At 36.8% G+C, this 27857-nt stretch overlaps 1 protein-coding gene across 1 annotated transcript; it reads left to right on the forward strand.

Annotated features, from left to right (window-relative positions):
• Positions 1-1417: 1417 nt before the first annotated feature.
• ADAM10 (ADAM metallopeptidase domain 10) lies at positions 1418-16894 on the forward strand (the record flags this gene model as incomplete). The annotated part of the gene is made up of 12 exons (XM_010133166.1): positions 1418-1521; positions 2958-3107; positions 4276-4368; positions 4967-5150; positions 6840-7003; positions 8424-8607; positions 9544-9694; positions 11560-11743; positions 12868-12976; positions 13273-13493; positions 14037-14163; positions 14637-16894. Coding segments are annotated over 12 exons (1766 nt in total), but the record flags the coding sequence as incomplete, so codon positions are not given.
• Positions 16895-27857: the final 10963 nt, after the last annotated feature.

Genomic DNA, 27857 nt, shown 5'->3' on the forward strand with positions numbered 1-27857 from the left:
TAAAATCCCCCATAATGCATATTGTGTGCAAATCAGGACCTCAGTGCCAGGTCTTAAGCTTTATAAATCTTCTTCTATGTGTTTGTTCCATTTACTCTGTGATTCTGGATCTGCATGATTTCTTTAAACCGCCCCCCCTCAAAAAAAACCCCAACAAACCCACACAAAACAAAAACCCCACAAACAAACAAAAATTAAAAAACAACCCACCAACGACTCCCAAAAAACAGCAAACCTTGGTAAACTCTACATCTTTCTGACAAAACTGACACCCATGTTGACATAATAGTAAAACTGTGGTTTGCCCTAAAGAAACTGGTTCCTTTAGGTATTTATGTATGTGGCTCCCATAATCTGTACTCCGTTATCTCTTACTGGGACACCAATTTTTAGTGGGATCCAATCTGCAGAGAAACTGAAGGGGCACTCTTCCCTTCAGCACTTCTCCAGAGGAAGCTCCTGCCAGTGCAGGTTGCTCACCTAACCACACGTGTCTGAAGCACATTGGCATGTGCAATGAGATCCGCACTGACAAGCGTTGAAAGCACTGCCCTTGGTAAGCAGTCAATCGCGTGGTATTCCCACTGAGCTGGTTTGGATCTTCGTGTTCAACTGGTATGTTGTATCATACTACAACTGTTGTAGTCCAAACAGGACTACAATGTTGTTTTTAAAATTTAAATGGTCAGCTGTAGTAAAGGTGAGGTGGAGATGAAAATGTTTCTTTTTATTCTTGCTTTTCTTTGCCTGTGAGTTTTAAATATATCTGTAGATTATGTGATCTGTAATTCTGTAAGTTTTAAATCTACACATACCCTAGTCTCTTACCTTAATTGTATGATTTACTTTCCAGAATAGAAATGCATTTCACCTTGTTAATAAAATTGCTGGTGAACTCATAACTCTAGAATTTTGAGTTTGAAAGCAAGGATAATTAGAGTTTCAGTTTGTGTGTATTGACAGTTAAGTTGCAAAATATAAAAATTCTATGTGGAAGATGAGTAACGTAGTAGAATCCTCTAAGAACGTTAAGTAAGGTTTCTTAGTTTTAGTTCACCAGGTAGAATTAAACCCTTCTCTTATCCAAGCAGTCTTTGGTATATTTGATCTCTTAATCTATTCTGGGTTCATTTTTTTTTAAGGCTGCTAATTGATGTGGTGTTAATGGCTCTTGGTCTTATGTATTTTTTTTTCCTATCTATAAGAAAACAATGTTAAGAAGCAATTGCCAGGGGTTTTTTCTGTTTGTAAAACTAAGAATGTCTCTTAGAAATGTTTTTTGAAAAAAAGGCAGCTGCATAAAGCTCGAATCTTAGAACATATCCATCAAGTAATATAGGCAATACTGGACACAAATTGATACAGACGTATTTTGTGCTTGGAATTCGAAAACTCATCCTGGCCTTCCTCTTTTTAGAATATCCACATAAATATGGACCACAAGGAGGTTGTGCAGATCATTCAGTGTTCGAAAGAATGCAGAAGTACCAGATGACTGGGATAGAAGAGCCAACAACAGAGGTACAACACAGGCTAATGGATTATGTTGATTAGAAATTAGTATAATAACTTCCTATTTCTTCTGTCTTGTCTCTTTTACTTTTCGTCAGTCAGCATCCCTCAACATTGTGAAGTACTTAAATCATTGTTAGAGGTTTCTTATTGATATAATTTTCCTAAATTCTCTTTCTCATTGCTTCTACAGCTTATATGTGCTAGCTAATAGTCTTAATGAATTCTACATGATCTCAAATTTTTCAACAATTGGAATTTTATATGGATGTGGAAATCAAGCTTGATGAGGAATATACCTTATTGCAGTTGAGAAGAAAGAGTTTCAAGATTCCTTAATTTCTAAGTAATATATTGGTCCTTAAAGAGTAATAACTTTTAGATTTTCAAGTTACGTTAATGTAACATACTTGTAATATCTGAGTGCTTTGCATGGTAAATGAAGTGATATGAGTGGGAAGGTCTTACTAGCAGTACTGAAAAGTTAAAAGGGTTGCAGCGTGCTACAGATTGTCTGTAATAGGAGGTAAGTGGTCTATGGAAGGGACTTGCATACCTGCTTAGAGTCCTGCAGGTTTCTTTGCATTCAGGTTTGCAGCACTTGTCATGAAATTGGATTTTTTTCAACACTAGATTACTAAATTACAACAATAGATTATCAAGTTTCTTCTGTTAGCTATGTTTTGAGCTGTTTCAAGTTTTGGCATCATTTTGTGGAGTCAGTTCAGTATATGCCAACAAAACTGTGAAATAAGGTTTGTTAAACAGCATCAGCAACAGAAAGTTTATTTACATTGTGGCTCCAGAAATTATCAATGGCATTACACAATTCGGTATTGGTAACAATAACATGCTTTCCCGAAAGTGGAGAGTGGGCCATCAGCCAGTGAAGACCATGAGGCAAATGTGTTAGCAGATAATTCTCTGGCTAATGAGCATTATTTTAACATCGTGTTTAGTGTACCATTTGTTCCGTGCTGAACTGCTGAAGTATTTCTGTTCGCTGAGGTAGCTGACTAAGGTAATTACAATGTGAAATAACCTGTGTTAGGGAAGGTGCATTTAAGTCCCCTGGCACTGTTTTTTCCCTAATCTATAAAATTTTTGTTCATCTTAGAATGAGAAAAGGATTATGAAAAAAGAAAAATTCCAAAGATCACATGAATGAAAAAATTTTGTTTCACGTTGACTGCCTTTGTAAATATAAAATGAAGTAAATGGAGTGGTTTTACTGAGATATCATTAAAAATAAATGGCATACTTGAAAACTGGCTATAACACACTTAAATTAATTCAAAATTCGTGACACTTCATGGGTTGAAGAAAGAATGAAAATCTGTATGTATTAGTGGTGTATGTTTAGAAAAGGTCATTGCTATTTTTAGGTAATTAGTGTAGCACATTGATCCACAAAATGAATACGTTTATTTCCTGTATATATGCAGAAGCCTTTTGAAGAGCCTAAGAACGATGGTCCACAGCTTTTAAGAAAAAAGCGTGCCACTCAGGCTGAAAAAAATACATGTCAGCTGTATATTCAGACTGATCATCTCTTCTACAGGCATTATGGAACAAGGGAAGCTGTAATTGCGCAGGTATTTCCAACCGCTTTGTTTCAAAGGATTTGGTTTTACTTTATTTGTGTATTTCTGATAAATTGAATGGAATTTAATTGTGTATATTATAGCTTGTTTACTTCAGAATGTCTTGTTACATTTATTACAGTGATCTTGACATTATTGAAACAGCTTATTTCACTAAAAAGGTGCTATGCATCTGTGACCCAAATCCTGGGCAAAGTGCTTCCTTTAGTTAACAATGGCAGCTGTGCACCTCTAAGTACCTCTAAGCAAGACATGCAGTCTGACTTTTCTCAATTCTTACTTGGAAAAATAATATTTCCTGAAGAGTTCTATTGTTTGACAAGCTGCCAAGCCTCTGTGTTAACACTTGCATAGCCTTCTGTGTGAAACTTTAGTTCAAAACACTGAGCTCATGACACTGAGATGTCTCTGAAGTAGTGGAAGGTTAAAAAAGCAGTGGCAACTAACGGCAGGTGCTTTTCATCTGTCAGTGTACTAAAAACTGGAAAATTTTTTTGGTTTTGTGGTTTCTGGTAATTTGCTAAAAATATAACCAGCATGTTAACATACGTCTCTTCAAGTCTGAAGTTTCACTGCCACTTGCAAATCTAACTGGTACTGTTTGTTCGTCACACTGTACGTACACAATTCAATTTGAGTAACATTTTCTAAAGCTCTGAGGTCATCTTCAAAATAAAGTTTTCAATGAGTTAGCATTTCTATGTGCTCTTAGGAAAGGTAGATGATAATTATTTTTCACATGTGTGTTCTACCAGAAATGAAAGAATAATGCGGTAACAAGCAAATTTTTTCTCAAAAAAAGGAAATGCAGTGCTTTGAATATAATTTTAACTACAGTGATATCTCATAATAGCAATGAATTGAACAAGTATCACAAACAGGTATCTGAACAGTTGATAGAATTATGTGTGTGTGGGGAAAAAAAGCAAATGGCAAAATACTTTGCTGTTATCTGGCATGGTGGCAATGCAGATGCTAGGTTATGTAGTGATTTATTTCCGTTATTTGCCATGAGCATTTGATTAAAAAGGCCTGATAAGAGTTCATATGGCACAGTATCTTTCATGTAAAAGCATAGGCCTTGCAGTCGTTGCTGTTTGAGATTAGCTGTAGTGTAGCGTATGTACCTTTGAACTGTGGCTACTTTCATTTTTGACAGATATCCAGCCATGTTAAAGCAATTGACACAATTTACCAGTCAACGGATTTCTCAGGAATCCGTAACATCAGCTTCATGGTGAAACGAATAAGAGTAAGTTGTATTGAACATACTTCACTGATACTGCTTGGAGGCTGTATTTATCAAACGTCCTGTTGTTGTTCACCTGTAACCATTTAGTGTTACTGGTTTCATAACACAGGTGTCTCTGTAGTATATAATCTCTAACCCGTTTATTTCATGTGGTTTGGTTTTAGTGACTGTTGTCAAAAACATGCTACTTTGTTGTTCAGCTGTAGCTAACTCTTACGGGAATAAACTTGTTACGTTTCATCAGTGTTGACTGTGTGGCAGGTAGACTGTATTACTCGCCGAGAACTTTAACACTGAAATAGATGCTAGCACTCCGAGTTGAAAGTTCCTTCTGAAAGTGGTGATTTAAAAGAATAGACTTTTGAGTACTGATGGAAAGCAAAAATAAAGATGGGGATGTACTACACAAATGCAATTCTTTATTTATTGTAGAACTTGCTTTTCTAAATACTAGGGGGCTAATTTCTCAAGCCATATAAATCTTTAGCAACATCTTTATTTAATGTAACAAGGTATTGACAACAGAAAGCCTCTTAGCTAGTATTTACAAGTCAAGTGAAAATGAATTGTCTTACAGTTTGTTTCAATTTACTTTTAGATTAACACAACTGTAGATGAGAAGGACTCTTCCAATCCCTTCAGATTTCCTAACATTGGTGTGGAAAAGTTTCTGGAACTGAACTCAGAACAGAATCATGATGATTATTGCTTGGCCTATGTGTTTACAGACCGTGATTTTGATGATGGAGTCCTTGGTCTGGCTTGGGTTGGAGCCCCTTCAGGTAATTGTATCCAAACCTTCAGCACTATGAGATGAAGTGTTGTAGGTAGGTACAAAGAAGAAAGATAGAAACTATGTCATGCAAGTTGACAGCGAATTGACAAAAAATTTTATAACCAAATTTCTACAATTTTGATTAGGTATGGTTTCATTTTTATTTTTTTGAATATAAACAGCGTATCGTGTGTCACATCCTGATGAGCAATGAGATGTGAACAATAAAGAGAAATGTATTTCTTTTTAGACAGAGGTGGTATTACTTGGATGGCTTCTTATTTAGGACAGGTATGAGTGACTAGTAAAGCAACAGAAGAAATCAATATTTCTGCTATATATAGACAGAGCTTATAACTATACTGTTTGAATTCTATGGCAGGACTACACTGCAGAATCCTTAGGTTTTCTAGAGAATATTGGAAGCCATTTTTAATTTTTTTTTTTTTTTTTTAAATCTTGTTCTGGGAGATACCAGAATAATTATTGTGTGATTCTTCTTGAACTGCTTCTCATTAGTTTCAATCTAGTTCTGTATTTTGAGCCTGAAGTCTGTGTCTTGATGTTAAAAATGAAACAACAGTCTTCATATGTGCAGCATCTTGAGATGTTTGTCTAGGATGTATTAATTTTATAAAATGATATGTTTAAAAGTTGTTAGTCTTTAAATTTGAGTAAATACAAATTCCTTAATTATAGCTCAGCACAAATTCAAAATTGTGGAAACTTTTGCAGAAATCAAACTCAGAATTTCGAAGAAACAGTCTTCCTTCCTTTCTTCCCTCAAGTGATTTCTGTATAATAAGGAATTAGGCAGAGGAACAACAGGTTCTGTGAGAATTTTGCAAGAGACTGGATATTTTTATGACACCATTATCAAGAGCTTTAACAGAATACGAGTAATTGTGGAAGAAATATTAATCCGTTCGTGAGACATAGCTATGCATTATAACCTCACTGTGTTTACTGCTGTACTCTCCTCTAAAGCACATGTTGGTTGTACGGTACCAGAGCTACGTGGAAAACTGTCATGGTATGACAGTCTCCCAGACTTTGATTTTAGGAAGTGAAAATGCTCAAATAAGTACTAGTAGAGTATTCCGAGGGGTGACGGATCAGCGGACCCATGAGTGTACTAAGTATGTTAGAGGGACCTGTGTGGCCTAGCCTTAGGGACTGTAGAAGAACCATAGGAAAAATAATATGCGGGTGGCTTATGTAAATAAGAAACTGAGTCTGCAATGCTAGTCTAGTGTATAGACTGAGCAAGCACAGGGTGAATCGGAATGTGCTTTCTGTAAATTCTGCTCCCAAAACTAAATTTGGGAAAGATTAAGTTGCTTTGAGAGACTTTCATCTTTAATGCACGTGCTGACATAGGTTAAATGGGCTAATAGTAATTGATAATTCCTCAGTACAAACTAAAGTTATGAAAAAAATGATGAATCAAAGTCACAATTTCAAGACCTTTCCAAACAGTAAGTGTGATGCACTTGATTGTTGACCTTCTAAATATGGGTCTGATTAACCCACACGTTAAATCCCATCTACTTTCAAAGCTGGGTTAATACCAGAACTGCTGGTCCATAAGCGCCCATGAGGAGGAACACTGTTTCCTGTTCTAAATGTCACTGGAAGAGTAACACAGTGCTTTTTTCCTTAAATGACTAACTGTTGTACTTTTGTCTGAATGCAGGGAGCTCTGGTGGAATATGTGAAAAGAGCAAACTGTATTCTGATGGTAAGAAGAAGTCTTTGAACACTGGAATCATCACTGTTCAGAACTATGGCTCTCATGTTCCTCCCAAGGTTTCTCACATTACTTTTGCTCATGAGGTTGGGCATAACTTTGGCTCACCTGTGAGTATTACTGTTGCTCTGTTAACTCACTTTCAACCAGTTTGAAATGCATGGTTTGTGAATGGATTTTTTGCTTATAAACAAGGAAAATACGGTCATAGCTGCATGTGCATGTATGCATGTTCATTATATACAAACGAAATTGCCAAACTAAGTCTCTTTTTATGAGTATTTGACAACACTGGTGCAGCAGTGGATTTTGTGAATTGTTTATTTCTACTAGATCAATCTTTTACTGAGGGACTATGTTGTTAATCCTTAAACTTCCCTGGTTTTTTTAATTGGTCATGCACATCTTTTAAATATATCTTGGTTTATCCCAGAGAGAGGAAGAATCAATGCAAAATTAAGAGGACACTTCATTCAACAAGTGAAGATAGAACTGGGGTTTTTTTATGCTCAATAGTTTATACTTACAAGTTTCCTGAGAAAATTGTAGAGAGGATTAAAATACAAGGAGCAAAACAGGGACATGATTTGTTTGTGGCAAGCTGGAAGCACGAGGCTTTGGGTTTTGCTGGAGATAAGAACAAAGATTTCTGGTTTGTATGTTTTTGTTTTTATTTTTAAACTTAAGTATATTCACTTTCTACTCTTGGAAGTAAAATAAAAGTATGGCAGGAATGATGAGTTCTTCCAAAACAGATGTTCACATGTGAATACTTTCATGTTCCCTTTCAGGGAAATACGTGAAAGTATGTGTTTGGCCCTAACGAATTACAATAAATTATATCGTTCTCACAACTACGTTAAACTTATACATTTACCTACTTTTGGAGACATAAGTTGTATTTCTGGGAAGTTGGATGCATCAGAACAGCATTAGAGTTCCTCTTATGTTTAACAACTTAGTATATTGTCAGTCTGGTAATTACGCGTATGCCAACCGCTAATGTATTTCATTCATCATGCTGGGTATTGTACAGATCTAGTCACTGGCTGACGGAAACAGGCTTTTGCTCTGTTCTGAAGGTCTTTTTGCGCCTCCCTCAAAAGAAGCCAAAAGAAGGGACTGCTGCGTTTAAGTTAACGCCGCCTGCTTTTATTCCACAAGATACTTATTACCCTTTTGTGAGCCTAAAGCCACTCTTTAGGAGATGGCAACTTTTTTCTGTCAGTATTCGTTCCAGGACGTGCACTTGGGGTATACATTACCAAGAATGCAAATAAGCTAACATTTAAGAGATTAGTTACGTGCTACTCTTGTCTGGGGCAGGGGTGGAAGCAAACCCGAAACAAACCCTTGGTTTCTGTGTACTTTTTGTATTCCAAGAAACCTTAAGAGTATAAGACGGTGTTTTGTTTTTATGAATCTTTTATTCTCAGTGTTAAAGTTACCAAATTGGGTTACTTTTGCGTGTGTATAAAAAGATAGCAAGAAATTAGAGAAGCTGTCTTGATAGCAATACTTGTTTTGCAGCATGATTCCGGAATGGAGTGCACTCCAGGAGAGTCCAAGAACTTGGGACAGAAGGAAAATGGCAATTATATCATGTATGCAAGAGCTACATCTGGGGACAAACTTAACAACAACAAGTTCTCTATCTGTAGCATTCGAAATATCAGCCAAGTTCTTGAGAAAAAGAGAAATAATTGTTTTGTGGGTATGTAATTAGCCATTCTGCTTTCAGAATGATAACCTATTACTATTACGCTTTATCAGAAATTTATTTTTACTTTACTTTTTTATCTTAGTAATTTTTTTTGTAGCTTACTGAAAAGTAAAGAATTTAATTCGTAATCTGGAATACTGTGTCAAGTTCTGGGCTCCCCAGTGCAGGAGAGATACGGACATACTGCAGTGAGTCCAGCAAAGGGCCACAAAGGTTATTAAGGGATTGGAGCATATGAGGAGAGGCTGTGAGAGGTGAGACTGTTCAGTCTGGAGAGGAGAAGGCTGAGGAGTGCAGAGCTTGTGTCTGTCTTTATTAATGCCTGGTGGGAGGGAGTAAAGAAAACAGGGTCAGACTGTTTTCAGACATGCTCAGTGAAAGGACAAGAGTTAATGAGCACAAATTAGAATACAGAAAATTCTATATAAATATTTAAAACTCCAAGAATTTTGGAGGAATTTTCTTTCTACAGTCTGTGATGTGTGAGCTCTCTCACATGCATGAGATTGTGTAGCAAGTAGGTTTAGATTTTGGAGTAGTGGTAGTTCAACCCAGCTTTAGCGTTAAGGTCCTCGGACTCTTGAAGGAGGAGTGCAAGAAAGGATGCTGCTCCGTTGGAGACTCAGCAAAAAGGCTCCTCTTATCACTGTTGATTTCCTATCCACATAAGAAACTCCCGCTATTATCAGCAGACACCTTTTACTCAGAAGCTTAGAATTCTGTGAACTGCAGGAATGACTAAGCTGCCTGACAAGCAAATAATGCAAGTTGACTTGCCCTGATCTGAAGTCCATCTTGATCATTTTCAGTAATGCTGGAATGCCCCCAGGTTAGCTGGGGGCTGTTGCAAGTCAATGTTAACATTTCTATATCTATTTGCATATTCTTTATACTGCTTTGTCCATAAATATAATGGCATTTTTCCAGAGTCTGGCCAACCCATCTGTGGTAACGGACTGGTTGAACAAGGAGAACAGTGTGACTGTGGATACAGTGACCAGTGTAAAGATGAATGCTGTTACGATGCAAATCAACCAGAAGATAAAAAATGCAAGTTAAAACCGGGCAAATACTGCAGGTATTGTGCATGTTTGTTACAGCACACTTGAATTTTTGAGATTTATTGGTAGCTGTAATTGGCATTTTAGAATCTGTATCTAAGGGTATAGCTGATTTGGTTTGGGATTGTTTTTTAAAATGCTTGTTTTGTGAATTAGACTATGCTTTTAAGTCACCTTGTATCTTGGCAGTGTTGTGTACACAGTGATTTCTAAGAGGAATTTTTAAAGATCATAAGACTTAGAGTGAAGTAAGTTAACTTCTTTTATTTCTGTGACTTATGAGACGTATTAAATTTTTACCTCATCTGAAAACTTAAAGAGGTTTTGGTTTTTTTTTTCCACATGAAAGGCGTGAGCTTTTGTTTCTCTCCAGAGACAGACATAGCTCTAACATCTGCTTAGGCTCTTACCAAAGATGAAGAGAAAATTACTATTCTTTTTTAAGTCTAAATTATCTTAGGTACTGTTAAAATATGTTTGATAGTATAGACGTAGTAGAAGAACCGTCTCCTATGAATTTGCAGTTGCAATAATTTTGCATGTCTTTTTTTCCTTTGCAAATTTTTATTACTTCTGCCAAAATAAGGGCCTTACATTGTCATGTCTTAAAATATAAAACCTCAGAAACAAATTACATGTTGCACCTATGGTGTTGACCTGTTTCCTTTTGAGTACACCATGTTGCCACCACCACCTTCTGTTTATTTGCTCCCTTGTGTTTAGCTGACTGTAGCCTAGCTTTTTGCTCTTCTGAACGGTCTTAAATGTGAATTGCTGCATCATTTTTGTTATAAGATTCCCTTTTTCCCAATTCTATTAAGTTTTAAAATTTTGCTCTACAAGGAGATTTTGAAAGACATGTAAAGGAAATCCAAGCTTAAGAATGGATCTCATAAATATCACGTTAAAGAACACTTTAGGAAAACCATGGTATCTATCTGGCTGCTTTACATGTCTTTTAGTCTTTCATGTGTGATCTAAAAATGTTTTTTCTTAGCATGCTGTAGTTCTAAAATGGGCCTGACCTGCAGAAGGCCTCTGCTATCTTCTGATGTCCACTCAGTGCCAGTGAGCACACTCCGAGTAGTGTTGAGATGGAGTAACTGGCGATGAAAACTCAGGATGCTTAGCTGTGATCAAGTAGTTATGTATGTTTTCTGATCTTCACTCTGCTGCTGCTTGTAAAACCACGTGTGCTCAAACACAGCTTCAGAAAGAGAAATTACTGTTTCCTGGTGTTTCACCAGATACACTGGTGGGATATACTGGTGTGCAAAGCTAGCATAAGGGGTTCAGGTGCTTTGGTGTCAGACCAAGTGTTTTGGGGGAACTGGTGAAGCTACATGGCTTCTGTGGCAAATCCTTCCTTCTCCCAGAATTTGTTTCTATGCTGACTGTGATTTCTGATACGAGGTCTGACCTGTCTGCTTCCCTTTTCTTGTTTATTTGAACAATGTAAGAGGTATGGCTGCAGAAAGTAGAAAAAAAAATTCTTACAGAGGTGAAGTGGTGACAAAACTTTATTGATTATATTGAAATTAATACTTTCAAACTAATCAGTTGGTCCTGAATTAATTTTGCCAACTTCTTAATTGAATGGTGTCCACATACAAACTTTGAAATGCTGTGTTTTCTGTATATTTGAATTTAAAATGTGCTTGCACTGTTTTTCTAATATAATGCAAATAGTTTAATTGGTTACAACAATGCCTAAGATCTGTATTCAGTGCAGTAACCTGTTGTTACCTTAAGGGACAGAAAAAAATATTTTCAATTAACTTAGCACAAATCAGAAGGGTGTTGAATGTTTGAGTAGTTTTCAGGGTTAATAGTTCTGGAATTGTTCATACTTTTTCTTTACACCTGTGTTTTTTTTTTCTAGCCCTAGTCAAGGCCCCTGCTGTACTGCACAGTGTACTTTCAAGCACAAGACTGATAAGTGTCGAAATGAGTCTGACTGTGCGGAAGAAGGAATGTGTAATGGTGTCAGTGCTCTCTGCCCAGCATCTCAGGCTAAACAGAACTTCACAGTTTGCAACAGGCACACACAAGTTTGCATAAAGGGGGTACGGTTTTTTTGCAGTCACATGCAACTGCAGTTGTTTATTGCAAGGCACTGTATTACAAAGCGATATGGTTTCAATACATAATGGAGAAGAGCGTGATTTTAATCTCTCCTTCAATAAAAATGTTTGGTTTCAAGCAAAATAACTGTGAAGCTACACCAAATATTAAGAAGCAGGTGACATGTCAAACTAGCTTTACTATTTGAGCAAGTTCCATTTAAAGTTTTTTGTAAAAATCAGGATCTGCTTTATTTCCTAAAGTTCCATCTTTTCATTTTTCGCTAGTCTTAGTCAATTTTGTTATCTTAGAAAATCAGAAATGCTATCAATACATACTGAATTTGGTTTAACGAAGATACACAGTTCCTCCACCCGTGTGCACGTAACACAGTTGTGCAAAAATACAGAATTACTCTGAACTGCCTTTGGTTTCCTGGGTTAGAGTCCATAGCAGTTGCTATGAAATGCTGCAGGAGAAGCAAAGAGGAGTCATCCTCTTAAGAGCTGTAACTTGTCTTGCTGCAAGTCTCTTTTCCACTGTCCAGGTTTTTAATCAAATGACACTGCTTGTAATAATTTCTCAGCTAATTTAGAGTCATCTTAAACATAGAAGAATTGTCTTTATATAGCTACTTGATTTTGAAACAAGAGTATAAATACACTGAAATCTCTTTTTATTTGAATTTGAAAAGTCCTCTCACAGTGGAATTAAATACAGAATTTTTCCTTACCTTCATATTTCATTACTATTTTCTGAGAGAAAGACATGCTCTTGATGAATTTTCCTAACCACAGTTTTGAGTAATCATGTTTCATTGTGAGTTGCAGAGCTGGAGTGTTTTGCAGGGTATGCTGAGGCTCTAGAAGAAGATACAGTCTTAAAAATAAAATAGGGTAAATCACTGTCAAAAAAAATACCAACTAAGCCAAAACACTGCAAATAGATAATCATAATTTTTGTGTTGTCTATAAACTTTAGAGGTTCAAGTTATTTTTTTATTGATAAGCATCTTTAGATCTAGAATTATGCTCTCAGCTATTACAAATCAATATCTTTCATAATGTCATTGTGCTTAAAAGTGAACTTGATTTTTTTAGTGCTCTCATGCTTTTGTCTCAAACAGCAATGTGTTGGCTCTATCTGTGAGAAGCATGGCTTGGAGGAATGTACGTGTGCTAGTTCAGATGGCAAGGATGACAGAGAATTGTGTCATGTCTGCTGCATGAGAAAAAGTAAGATTTGTCTGAATTATAAGCGTAAATATAGCAGTAGGTGTCTGAGGAATCTTCCCACAGCGTTTATGCTTTAGTTTTTAACCTGAGAATGTACTGCAATTTTGTTCATACTTAGTTTCAGATGGACACTGCATGTATTTTGTGGGAAATAATGTACATTGTGGTTTTTTTACAGATTAAGAGAAACTTGAAATTTTCAAAAACATTTTGAACACTTGAACTCCAAGGTATTCAAGCACATATGTTTTGAAACAATAACAGTTTGATTAATCTAATTTGTATTCATTTTTCAGTGGACCCAGCTTCTTGTGCAAGTACAGGCTCTAACAAGTGGGAGCAATACTTCAATCATGAAACTATTACTTTGCAACCTGGATCTCCATGTAATGATTTCAAAGGCTACTGTGATGTGTTTATGAGGTGTCGGCTAGTAGATGCTGATGGCCCTCTAGCTAGATTAAAGAAAGCAATTTTTAATCCGAAGCTGTATGAAAATATTGCAGAATGGATTGTGGTGAGTATGGGTTTTGTTACCTTACCAGTCTAATATAAAACTCTCTTGCTGGTCGATATTCAGTTAGTAAGTGTTGCTTCAAAGTATAAACACTCCTGGCTTTAATATTTTCTTTCTATAAGCACCTTGAGTGCAGCAAATAAATTTGATAGATTGAAGGGAATGGAAACAAATAAGGAAAAAGCAAGTAAATATTTTGTGTTAATACCTCTATTCACTCCACCGTCTGTTTTGGTGTTAATGTTCGTGTTTTTAATTGACTGGGTTTTCCTGTTTTGACTCTTCATATCCGAGTGCTCTAATTTCTGTAATCTGTCTTCTGTGAAATACTCTTCTGATAATAGAATGAATCTGAAGTATTTGGGGGTTTTTTGTCTAAGAACTTTGGAGACGTTTTGCTTTAAAATGTTATGGTCTCTTAAGTGATGTTTCAGAGCAGCTTTTTTGATGACTTTTGAAAGGCAAACAAAAGACACATTCAGTGACTCCTGTCTTTTGTGCATGTGTACCAGCTCCCCCAAAATAATTTTTTAATGTTTCTAGGCTTATTGGTGGGCAGTGTTGCTTATGGGAATTGCCTTGATCATGTTAATGGCTGGTTTCATTAAGATATGCAGTGTTCATACTCCAAGCAGTAATCCAAAGTTGCCTCCTCATAAACCACTTCCAGGTGAGTATAACAGGTAATTTAATTTATAGAGAAATGTTTTATCCTCACCTATTTTGTTCTAAAGGGAAATTTCAGGTGTCCCAACTTACAGTTCTTAGTCTGGCACTGTGAAACTACAAATGGCATTTGTGTCAGTGAAACAATTAATAAAAAATATAACTCTTATTTCCATATAGATAATATGCATATCAAAAGAAAGCTTTGAAGACTTTTTCTAAGTCAGAGTTCCTTTTATTTCCTATTCCACACTACATTTTGTAAGACTCACCCTGTTTAAGGAACTGCTGTTGAGATAATAAAATGTATTCTCTACATACTCTATGCAGTTAATCATCTATTTAAAACCTTGCAGGTCTAAATCTGAAACCGTTCAGAAAAATATTTATATTTAATTTGCATGCCCAGGGCAACTTTTCTAGAAATAATTTCTTTTTTAAATTCATTTGAATAATGTGTACCTTTCTTTGAAACAGGCACTTTAAAAAGGAGGAGACCACCACAAACCACTCAGCCACCACAGCGGCAAAGGCCCCGAGAGAGTTATCAGATGGGACATATGAGACGTTGACTGCAGCTTTTTGCCTTGGTTCTTCCTAGTGCCTATAATGGGAAACTCACTCCAAAGAAAACCTAATAAGTCATTGTCCCCAGTCTAACTCTCAAAAACTGAAGAGAAAAAACCAACATGATAGGCCCTCAAAACAAGTGGAAATGGTTAATTTTTAATGAGTGAATCTTCCAGCTCAAAAAGAAGAAAAGTGTTTTTTCTTGAATTTTTTAATTTAGTGGCAAGTCCTAGAGTATCATGATTCTTTCCCCCTTCTGCACTCTTCATTGCTGCATTTTCTCCACTTGCAGGCAAATATGGCTGTAGTAAAACTTTTACTCAAGAATGGAAAAAAAAAATATATTTTTCAACTGCCAGACAAGGCTAGGAAGCTAGACCACCTCAGCATTGGAGACGTTACTTGTCGGTGTATATACATTGTTATATGCAGACATGTATTTCTAACGTACACCCGTACTTGTGTGCAATTGTAAACAAGAGAATTGCAATATGGATGTTTCTTTGTATTATAAAACTTTTCCTCTATTAATGAAGAAATTACTGTTTAATTGACATACTCAGGATAAAAGAGAATGATGGTGTGTAATGGTCAAGGATCCTCTGATGCTTTACACAGCAATTTTGAATCAAATCAACTTTTTTTATCGTGATCCAAGTTGTTTCAAGCATTCATTTCATCGTTATCAAACAGCTGCTAAGACGTAGCGTACAAGATCGAATGGTCTTTCAGAGGTATAACAGGTGTTCTGCAGACTTTGCAAACGCCAGAATGTTTCAGAAATGTTTTATGTAACTGTCTAATTTCTTGTAGCTCAGCATAAATATTCTTAATTTGTCTGATTATTCAGTTAAATAATGAATAGTTAGATGAAATATTTTCATGCTTTATTAGAAAATTCTGCCTGTTATTCAGCTTGTTTTAAAAATTGTGACCAGTTAAATTTGGGTTGTTCAGATATTCTTATGTTATGATGATTAAGTTCATGTTCTGAGGGATGTGGAAAGAAAGAAAAGCTGTAGGGTGTGTTTTTAATTTTCTTTAATTTATCAGATATTTGAGTAACTTTTCAGCATGATACTGTTGATTGATAACCACTAAAGTAGAGTGATTTACCCAGCTACTGTGGCACAGTTAAAATTGTAGTTAGGACTACCAATTTTCCCACATTTTTTACAGTAGTGAAGTTCAACAGCACAATGTCCCATTCCAAAGTTTTTTTTACGAATGTAAATAATTGGCATTTTTGAAAGAGGAAACAAAAGATGTCTTAAGGTGCTGACTGCTATGCAGGAGATGAAAGGGGGCATTACAAAATGTTTAAGCTTGTGATCTATTTATTGCTTGTTTTCCAAAAGCACCGAGCTGATTAGAGATGCAAATGGCTAAGATTTTCCCGGCTTTGCTTAGGAGAAAATTTACTAAGGGTTGGACAGGCTTCCTGTGTTCTTTGTTTTTGTTTTTTAAGAGTATAAGGTTTACACAATCATTCTCATAATGTGACGCAAGCCAGCAAGGCCAAAAATGTTACAGAATATAATGGGATCTCTTCCTTGTAAACTTGTACAGTATGTGGTAACTTTTTCGAAATACAGCTTTTTGTACATGGTTTAGAGACAAATTTTGTACATGAAACCCCAAGTCCAATAGACTATATAAATAATTCTAAATGATCTTAACTAGTTAGAAGTGTATGTAGTTGCTTTTAAGTCATTTTAAATACATTTGTTTTAAGACTGTGCAAAGATTGGAAGTGGGTTTGCATTTCTAAAATGGTGACTTTTATTCAGCAAGAGTTCTTAGTAACTTCTTGAGTGTGGTAGACTTTGGAACATGTAAATTTTTTGCCTGTAATGTTATCCTGTGGTAGGATTTTGGCAGACAAATGCTGCCCTATTTTATTTTGAGTTTAAGTTAAATGTTTTCTGAAAACAGAAATGTGCACTGAACTCTCCACTGCAAGTCAAGATGTGGTAAAACCGAAAGAAAGTTCAAGACAATGAAATGGAATACTACTGTCGATTTCATGTCCACTGTGTTTTATACAGTATCTTTTTCTGTTCACTTTGGAAATTTTTACTAAAAATGCAAAAAATAAAGTATTGTGCAAAGATATGTAAGGGTTTTTGAAACTTGAAATGCATTAATAAATAGACTTGATGAAATAATCTTCTGAAGATCCATTTACTTTTTGAACCCTGAAAGAAAAGAAGAATACGTAGATTCTACTTAATTTTTGGCTTTCACTGGAAATGGTCTGCCATGTCCAGAAGTAATTGTACTACCTTTATGCTATCAAAGTGCACCTCTCAATTTTACGGTTAAATGTGTTTTTATCTGTATCCTTTTTTAAGGAAAAGCCCTTAAATTACCTTTAAATTACTTGTATGATCACAGGAATGAAACTTTGTTATCTTCAAAATGGAAACTATTTACTAGCGAGATGTTCCAAGCCTGGCACCACAGCTATTGCATGATACCTTCTAAAATAAATATATTGTTGAAGAGGAGTACTGGAATAATGTGCAGTTCTCTGAATGCACAACCGATGGATAAGAGTTTGAGATGAGCCAATATGCTTTTTACAAGGTTTTTTTGAAACCTCTAAGCTGGATCTGCGCGTGTTGTATAGTTGATTTAAGTGGTAAGACTACTTTAAGAAGCCAAGTCCTGCTAGCTAGTCTTTCATTCTTAGGGCTGTTTGTTGAGAATGGCCTGCTTAGACATCTGTTTCCGTAACTGAGCAGTGTACACTTTGATGTAATCAAAGCATGTTCAGAGTTCCTTCCTCACAGTACTTTTTTTTTTTAATTCAAGAGAAATGCTTCCCCTTATAGGTAATAACACGGTCAGGGCAAAAGGTATTAAGAGAAAATCAGTTGGAACAGAGCCCTTCTGTAAATCACCGTTATAAGTGCCTAATAGATTTGGTGGTGATTGCATTTAAATTTCTGGCTAGAAGCATAAACCAGAGAGGTAGAAATAATTCCAAAGCATCTAAAATACATATTTTGTGTATATTTTAGGAGGTATTTGGGGAGAACAAATGAGTACATAAATAACCATAATTTTTCTAATTAATATTATTAGACCTACTAGTCCTTGGTTGTAGGTATTAATTTATACATCTTGTATTTCTTATCTTTTAGAAGCACATATAGTCAGAATGGTGTAAATGTGAGAATAGCATCGAACTCCTCTTAAGATAGGAAATTTTATTTCTACTGTACAAACTGTAAGTCATTGATATCATTTGCCTTTTAATTAATGTTCCAATAGTTCTTTCAGGAAAAAGACACAAAAAGGAAGGAAGAGATTTTTTACTTCTGAATAGTGGGTGTTCATTATCACAGAGAGGTGGCTGAAAGGACAGCAGTCATTACGTCCCTCGAAGCTATGCTTGCTCCAGCAGAAGTAGGCTCCCGGTGGCTCTCAAGGTCTTGATTCAGTTGTTTGGAGTGAGCCGGGAAAAATTCCAGTAAGCACAAAGTAAGGCACTGCTATTGGCACTTGCAGCTGTAGGTATGACTTTAGTACATTATGTTCAGGCATTCAGACTGAGTATGCTGCAACTTGGGCTGTGTTTCAATGCCAGAAATTAGCATACTGGGCATCAAAACACAGGGACAGGATTTATTTGCTCATAATTTGTGAAAAGTGATGTCAGAATAAATATCTTCATATCTGCAAGAATTCAAATAGTGGATGTTCCCTTAATTTTCCTATTTGACTTATAAAAGTTTCTCAGATTGTCTTATCTGAGGATATACTAGCTTGTTCCAATTGGAGAATGTTTCTTCCCAGGAACTTTGGAAGTCCTTGAACTGCAGTATCCCCGTTACTTGAGTTCCAGCACACTGTAGGCATCTCTGACTTCTTTTCCACCTGCTTTTTGTGAAGTAATGCTTTCAAGCTTGTTTCTCCTGAAGTTTCAATCCCTTTAGCAGTCTTATTACCACATAACTGGTGGTAATGTAAAAAAAAAAAAAAAGCCAATTTTAATGTCTAAAATGTTTCTAAGTGTGTTAAGATGTGTAACTACAGGAAAAATCATGACTTGAAAAGCTCTGTGAACCTCATGCAAATCTCATTAAAAGCTGTCTCGTCAACTCCAGTGCTTTTTCATGTGTAGCAAAACACTAACATTGTAATTTCTGCACTGGAGAAGAAGCACAGTCCAGTTCTTTCTAGCCTTTGACTCTTGCTCCATCATCCTTCAATATCTTCTGAACAAAGCCTCTTTTTAAGGCGTGGGGGTAGGATTTGGTTCAGGAAGCTTACAGAGTTCATAGCCTAGAAAGCTGGTGGTAACTGATGCTGTAGGTGCAATTCCAATGAATGTATTCCAGTTCTTCTCTAAATAGACAGGTATTTTATAAACATAAACCTAAAAAGTAAAAGTGACAAATCTTCAGCTTTCTCCAGAAGCGAACACTGGATGCTAGAAACAAGCTAGGGAGAAGTGTAATTTAAGTTAGCCACACACACATGCTCTCACGCTGTTCTCTCTCTATCCCGCTTTTCATTGTGCTTCAGAAAACTAAAATGGCCACGTTGTCATTTGTTTCTTGTCTGTCTGTCTTCAGGACAGAGTCCACTTTAACTTCATGACCCTAAAATGCTTTCACTGGATCTCTAGCACTTAGGGTCTGGCGGATTATAGCTACTATGAATTTAAAATAAAAACAAGCCAACTCTCATCTAAAAACCTAACTCTTTTAAGGGTAGTTATGGCTGAAATTTCCCTCGTGTGCGTGTCCTCCTTGACTTTGGCTATTGTAATTAAATGAATACAGAAAATATTATGGAGCTTTAATAAAATAATAATGCTAGGAAATTTAAGTATTTGGGATGGCAACCTGAAGCATGGAATTAATCACCTCAATTACAATTTTTTACATAGAAGGTGAAAATACTTTTTGTGTTTAAAAAACAAATTTGCTTTGTTGAGCAAAATCTTTTAAAGCACAAACCTTTGTTTTCAGTGAAGATCTACAGATTCTTTTACGTGGAATTTGTATCTAAATCTGTAAATATTTATCGTAATCCAAGGATGTTACTCCAAGTGGCCATTTTAATATCAAATCAGCTACTGAAATTTGCACCTCAGTACAGACAACCATTCTCATTTGAAAAGTAAGTGTGCTTCAGTTCCCATCGTATTTAGTCAGCTTTTCTGTTTCTGTATTGACTATGTTTGTTTAAAGGAATGGTAGTTATTGAAAACAGCTCTTAGAAGTTAATGTTCTGGAAGGTCGGCAGAAATGCCTGCATTCCACATTCGATCACCGGTTGTTGGTTGCAGGATCGCTGGCTCTGTTCAGCTTGTTCATTTGTCATCCTTTTAAAATAAACCTGACTTTAATCCTGATAACATCTGTGCATTTTGATTCATAATTCCCTGCAATATCTTGGTATGGAAAACATGCTTTTCTCCTGGTCTTAGGACTGTCATTTAGAGAATTTTTTACCATTTAGAGAACACTTGAAACAATTTACTTTCAGAATACAGAGTTGTAGAAACAATTTTTAATGAATTGTGTGCTTAGCATTACAAAGTGACAAATTAAACACTCTGACATATGTAGTGATTTCTATTTCGGGATTAACTAACCATAAAAATGATCCCAGACGATATTTCTTTATGTAGTTTATATTCTGACATAGGAAACAAGGGAATTGTGTATGTTCAAATCCATAAAGTTTCTTTACATGTTCTGAAGACCTTTGAGGGTGTTACCATTTTCATTTGGTCATGCAGTTTCAAATCGTGGTAAAATCTGCTATACAGTGATTCAAAATCTAAAAATCCTAGGCCTTACCCGAACACTTAAATACGATTTTAATGCAAAAGTTAAATGAACTTAGTTGCACTAGAATTATGTGTACTCTACTGAGCATCATCGAAATAAATTACTAGCAATTTAAATCAGTACTTTTAATTAAAACAGGTAAACAGCAAAGCATTTTTCAATAGGACAAAGTTTAATATAGCATTTTCAGGTGACATGGCTATTTGTCTTGACATGTGGTTATGACAGATAGCTCAAGCATTCTGCATGTTGAGATGCATTTGCAGTTTTCTTAATGTTAGAAAGTAAAAAGTTCAAATTTCGTTAAGAATGTTATCTCTTTGGGAATGTTTTCTTCTATGAATTATTTCTCTTCACTAAGAAATAATTTAGGAAGGTTTCTTAGTCACTATTAATGTTTCAAAAATGGGAAATAAGACTTTGTTCCCTTAAATGCAACAAAATGAAATTTTTCAAAAGTTGGTGGCAATGATTCTTTCAAATAGTAATCTTTTTATTTCTAATGAGCAGGCATTTTTTAAAACTTGAAACAATCTAAAAATGACAGCTGCTGTTGATGAAAATTGCTCATTGATCACTTTCAGAGTAGTTGATCAAAGCATGTATATCAGCTTACCGTTAAACAGATTTTTTAAAATGTACGCTTTGTGATGTTCTTCACCACCTCTGAAACTTCCAGGATATTTAATGTTGCCTTGTATCTTTAAAATATTTTACTAGATGAATAGTATTTTGAATATGTTTTGGCGAGTAGTTGTTTTTTGTGTTCTTGCTCACTTTCTGTTTTGTCTTGGAAAGCGATCTTCACACCTCACAAACGTTTTCTCCTGGGCTGGATGAAGGTGAAGGTTGTCAATGCTTTGAGAACAAAATGCCATTCTAAAAAGAGAACACAGCATGTGAACATAATGTTGCTTTTTAGGACGAATATCTGTATAAAAGTGTGCTTTCTAGACACACCGAATCCAACTTCCTTTCTCCTCTCCCTTACAGGAAGGCTGCTGTCTCCAGAGTGGGTGAGGAAAGCCGCGGCTGGGTGCTGGGCAGGAGGAACGCAGGCAAAGGCACAGGCAGCTCCGGCTTGGAGAGAGCGTCTGCCTCCATCTCCCTGTGGTGTCATAGCTGCTATGCTGTGCTCCACAGCATCCCCGCACAGGGGTCAGCTCTCTGCAGTCTCAGGGATCGTTGTTTCAGCCGGTGCTGTTACTGCTAGGGCTGCGCTCTTTGGCCTGCTAGTACTTAGCTGGACTACTGGTGTTTAGTTGTGAGACTGCTAAAAATCAGCTACGTGGGACGCTGACAACATCAGCAACTACAGGTGCTACAGTGCTTTCTCTCTTTGCAACTCAGATATGTGGGAATCTGCTATTTTATTGATCGTAGTAGGCGTTTATTAACTACTTTTAAGTTGTTAGGTTGTGTCTAAGTGTTTGTCAGATAATCTAACAAATGATAATTTATCATGTATATAAATATGAACACTGTGGGTTAAAGGTACATGGAGATAAAATACTGTCAATGGTTCGTTCAAATGCTTGAGAAAACACGAGACAACTCAAAACACATCTTCTGTTTACTACCTTTTTTTCAATACTGAATTTCCAAATTTGCTATTATACATGTTTGGTCTTCCCAAGAAGACAGAAATCTACACACTTTTCACTGAAAAAAATACTTTTCCTTGAGTGTCCTTTGTTCCTCCTTTTAGAATCACCTAATAATCTTTCATCCCCCCCTCAAGCATTAACAGAGTATTTCAACAGTAACATCTCATTTCCATTCCCACGACAAGCCCAGATTGCGCAGAACAAAACCCAGCACGTAACCAGCATCCATTAAAACCCAAAATCCCACTTTTGCTTGCAGCAAAAAATCTTCTAAGGAGCATTAGGTGCCTGAAGATACCAGCATCATTTTTGTAAGTGTAATAATGACTGACCTCAGTTACCCATTTCCTAGGATTTCTGAAGTATTACATCACTAGTAATTGGCTAGTGCTGGGTTTTTGACACAGCTGTATTGGACAGGAGCTTTCTGGTTAGAAAAATTAGTGTACCTGACGTAATCCTTTCACAGTCCTCATGCGTTTTTCTCAAGGTTCAAAAGCCCGTATTTAAACAGAGCTCTCTAATTTGTAGTGTATCCTATGCTTAAATTTGCTTTGGCAGCTAGATTACTGCTGATTTGGGATCATCACTTTTAAAACAGAAGGAGATGTTACAGAATTATTTTTTTTTTTTATGGCAGGAACATGTGCCAAGTGCTGGGTTAGAGGAGGAAAATACCTGCAAAATACATTTTCATGGGAACAAAACCCAGGAAAATATGATCCCTCCTCTACCCCGCAGCATACAGAGATTGTTTTATGAAAATGTCTCTTCAAAGTGTCTAATCTGTCTTTTGTGTCAGTATCAAGGAGATGAAGCTCTGCCAATAACAACTGTCTCACAGAGAGTCTGCAGGAGTTAGAACCGGTGCTGGTAAGAAAGACACTGTAGCAACAACAGAAGAAGATCACCTGCTAAGACCGAGCTGCAGTTACAAGGTAAGACACACTTTTTAAATTAACCTTCATTAAACTGCTTAGTTAACATTTCTCAAAGTATTAAAGCAGTGGGAATCACTACAAGTTTTGTAATTCTGTCTTCTGGCTGAAATTTCTCTGTGAATGAGCAGTTTCAAAAGTGTTATATTGTCATTGCTGTATGTAGAGAACAAGGGCACTTGACTTGGTGATCCAGTTTTGAAGCAATCAGCAGGGGAAAAAGCAGAAAAGAACACCCACTCCTCCAACCCCCCCCAAACGAATGAACAAACAAACAAACAAAAAACCCAAACACAGACTTCAGTTTGTATTCATGACTTTTTTTTCCTTCAGAAAACTTCTCTCAGGTGCTACTTCAGAATTCAGTTGACAAAAATCACATCACTGAATTCTCACTGTAGAATAAAGTACAACCAAAGTGCAAAAATTACTGTCAAATACCAGCGAAAGTGTGGTCTGTAGAAGTATAGATAATATTTTTGTTTTCCAGGACTCCTCACGTTCTCTTTTCCTAGGGCAGAAATTTCAAATTGTCTGTAGTTGAAAATTTCCTTACAGTTTGTCACTCCGGGAACATCTTATACAGCCTGCACTGTGCAGGAATCCATCATCAACTATCAGACGCTAGACTGGTTCTTAGAAGAATGAGACAAAAATAAGGGAATTTTATGATAAAACGCTTAACTTCAGTGAATAATCACATGACTGTGTAGTTCTGCATGTGATCCTTCTAATGAGTACTTTCAAGAATGGTGATGCTGAGTTTCTCTTGTGAAATAGGTATTGAGAGTAAAATAATTAAGATTTGGCATATTTTTTAAGTAGGAAATGGAGTTTTTCATGGCCTTAATGTTGGAGTCAATATTTATCTTACAAAGTAACTTCTTTTTCTTTGAAATTTCATATGGTCCTTATAGAGTGAGGTAATCACACTCTAAAAACAAGGCAGAATTTTTCATCAGTTATCATCATTCATTGTGTAGAAAATTTGCATTGCAGAACTTTTTGGAAGCTCTTCCTTGGATCTGTGTGCTAACTCCTTCTCTATCCTCTATTCCCTCCATTATTCAAGCATCAATAAAATCGTCACCCAAGGTTATTGTGCCTTAAACTCTTATCTGTGCAGTGGCAAGCCAGAACATTTTCCGCTATTCGTTTCTGACCTGAGAACAAAGAAGTTCTTTAAGTTACTTCCAAATCACACAGTCTGGTGTGAAGGGGAGGGGGGAAAGTGGATAAATTCACCTTTGGGGTGAGTGCCGGGACTCAGATGCTTGTCTTTGAGCTAGGATAAACTGTTTGCCAAACATGTATGGTGTTATTACAGAAAAATAGTGTTTTCATTGCACTTACTTTTGCTGTGTTTCCCCTGCTTTCACTCTTACTGTCTTCACTATAAGTCCTGGCCGATGGGTGCCTTTTGTCCATGGTATTATGGTTTGAACCGTGTCCCAGATATTTTCCCAAACTGCAGTTCCTTCCCATTTGAACTTGATCATTATTAGCTCACCAATGTCAGTGTCCAGGGTGATGAGAAAAGAGTAGGTTTTATTTCCAGTAATACCTTCAACTCTGCATAAAACAAAACCAGAATAATTCTGTCCTAATTATTATGGATTGAAGTGAAAAAGATTAGTTTCCCCTCTCTTTAAAACCAAAGAACAAACTACGTTTATTTCCTCCTTCTCCAGGAGGGATCATTCCTGTCTCTAGGACACTCTTCTTCCAAGTGCATGAAGTAGTGGAATTGGACAACATGCAGAAAAGAACCAGGAGTGGGAGAGGCTTGAACAGCTGGTAAAGCAGCAGAGGTTTCTGACAGCAGAAGAAAAGGTGTCCCATAATAGCACGTTATGTCTCTTGTCTGCTAGAGGAAATGCTGACTCGCGCTGTTGCCTTTGCTGTCGTTTATACGAAAGATAGTGTCCATCATGAGAAATAGTGATGGTTCTTTGTCTTAATTACAGCCACTTATTTATTTGTATTTAAACTGATTGGACCGGCCTGTGTTAGCTGTGGGATGGACCGAACGCGAGTGGACAGGGTACTGAATGTTTAGGAAACATCCAATTATTGTGAAGTTTGGTTTATATACTCCAGACTAAGTTGGTTTTATAGAGATTTTTTCATGCCAAAACTGTATGAACATTTGAGAAGTTTGTGATTTTTAGGGAGTATGGGTGAAGAGAGGACAATTTCCAGTTCACCTTGACGTAGCTGTGCTGAACGATTTCACTCATAGCATGATTACTATGGTATTGTAAATTGGCACCTTGTTTCTCACTTGTACAATGACATGTAACATCAGTACTCACAGTGTGATGGGCAGGCTTTTAGCATCCTCCTTAGAGCCTGTCAGAGAGATGGTAAAAGTTGGGTGTATCTGCTTGCCTTGGATTTCATTGATGAAGTGGATCTTGAACTGATAATGATAGACTATGGAAAGGAAGAATTTGAAAAGTGATAAAATTAATGGTCAAATAAGCAATAGATTTCTCAAACAAAAAAAATTTTGTTTGTCAAAGCAGAAGCTTGCTTGATACTCCATTTTGGTTTTTTAAACAAATTTGTTGCAATTAAAATACCCTTCACTCTGATTGCTGCTGTGCTGTGTAATCCCGTAGGGTTTGGGGCCCTGTTTAAAAGGAAGGAGAAAAAAGGCAACCTGGACTGAGTTCCCTTTGCAGGAAAAAGTGTTCTTCCATGGAAAGTATTTTAGCTTTTCTGAAGTTTAATTGTTGGAATTTTTGGCAAGCTGTCTGCCTAATCACCAGACAAACCCTTATGACTGTACATGGGTACGGATACATGATACAGATTGAAGGCTCTACCCAATTCAGTCAGGCTTTTTCTCCAATCGGCTAGAAAATTGCCCCACAAAACAGATGACTCACAAACTTTCCTTGACTGCATAATGATACATTGTGCTTAACACGCATCCATTAACAATATGACCTTGTTCAAGCACATTAATATAAGAAAGATGTCTTTCATATGTGAGATTTGGTGGGTTTCTAGAAGAGTGTTTAGTAAAGTCTTTGAACTGCATATTGTCCGAGTGAAAAATGCCGAAGAAACCATCAGTGTACTGATTAAGAGGAGTTTGACATTTAGTAAGTTACAGGAAAAAAACAAAGCCCAACATACAGTCAGAGGCCATGTGCACGCAGATATGGTCCACTAGATCTCAATGTCCAAAACTCTTCCGTCTGGTGGTACTACCATCCACCTTCTTGATGGATTTAGATGTTAACTAAGAAAACTCTGAGTAATTTCTGTTAACAGTATCTGGGAAATTAGGGTATTTTATTTATCCTGGTCAAGTTGTACATGGGAAACTGTTCAGGTAAACATACTGCATGCTAGTTTGTGAGTAGAAAGATGCTCTTTCCTCATTTCCTCTCCTCACCCACTTGATGCTTCACTGCCACTGAAAATGGCTCCACCGTACTGCTAAGGGAGTCATCTTTTTATGTGTATGCACAGATAGATTGTTTTTTTCTTTTGCAGCTCTGAGTGTCCACAGTGGAAGGTATTTGCAGGTGGAAAAGCTGTGTCTTTTTGTTGTTGTTTCATAGTTATTGTATTTAGTGAACAATGTATTTTGTTTTGAGAATGTGTCACTCAGGAAAAAACTGGCTGATTGTTTGCTGCAAATCTGATGAGGACAAAGTAGGCAGACAGGCTTGTTTACAGATTACTTTTATTACTATCCTGTCTTTCTCAGAGTTTTCGCTCCGTATGAAAATTGATCTTGTGTATGTTCTGATGAAGCCTAGGCTTTCATTGTGGTTATGATGCTCAGTTCAAGGAATAAGGCAAGTGTATTCATATAAAAACTCTGACTCAGAGTCCCATCACAGCTTTATTATAAAGGTTAACTTATCTGTAACAATTATTTTTTTGTTTGAACTGGGTTAATGTACGCTTCACACTATAATGCTATTAACTTGAAAGATGAAACACCATATTTTGTGAAGAAGCAGAGGATTGTGAAGTGTAATGCTGAGTTTCTCAAATTTCTTCTGTTTGGGCTTCTCACATGATGTTCAAACATTCTTTTTAAAGCATTACAAAGACGACTTTGTACTCACCCTTTCACAGTTGCCTCCTTGTTTGGGAACTTTGGTGAAAGGAAACCAGTGTCTGGGGCACTGCTATCTGCGTGTGCGCCAAGGACATTGTTTTGAAGCAAAACCAGTTCCAAACATAAAAACACAACAGATATTTACCACGTGCTGAAACTACCTCCGTGTCTGCAGAGGAACGTGACGCGTGTTTGTGTGCCCAGGTGTGGAGGTAGCAGGGCAGTTCGCTTTCCTGATTCTGACAGTGACCTGGTGTACTGCAGCCACATCACATCAGGAGCTAGGCACAGCCTCTAGAATTTTTAAATTTACTTCAAGTAGCTTCCTGAGGCATTTTGAAAGGTGTGAGCTGCTCCAAGTGTCAGTCAAGTCTGAGCAGACCCCGCCGGAGTCATCCCTGTGTACTTCACAACTGCATTAGTGGAAGACTTCCAAAATTATGTTAAAAGTACCTGAATTTTTCTTTCTTTTTCTTTTTTAATACTGTGATATTGCAGTCGAGTACTGGGCACTGTGGGGAAACAAGGCGTGTAGTGCAAGCAGCGTTTTTAAGCCTTTCTCCTCAGACTGGGAAGACCTCGAGAGTCGGTGCCAGGGGCGCGCTGTCGGCGTTCAGGAGCTCCCCGCACGGCAGAGCCTGCGGCGGAGGGCGGGAGGGCGGCCCCCTCCTCCCGCGGTGCCG

This window comes from Buceros rhinoceros, unplaced genomic scaffold (assembly GCF_000710305.1).
Source record: "Buceros rhinoceros silvestris isolate BGI_N320 unplaced genomic scaffold, ASM71030v1 scaffold47643, whole genome shotgun sequence".
NCBI classification, from domain to species: domain Eukaryota; kingdom Metazoa; phylum Chordata; class Aves; order Bucerotiformes; family Bucerotidae; genus Buceros; species Buceros rhinoceros.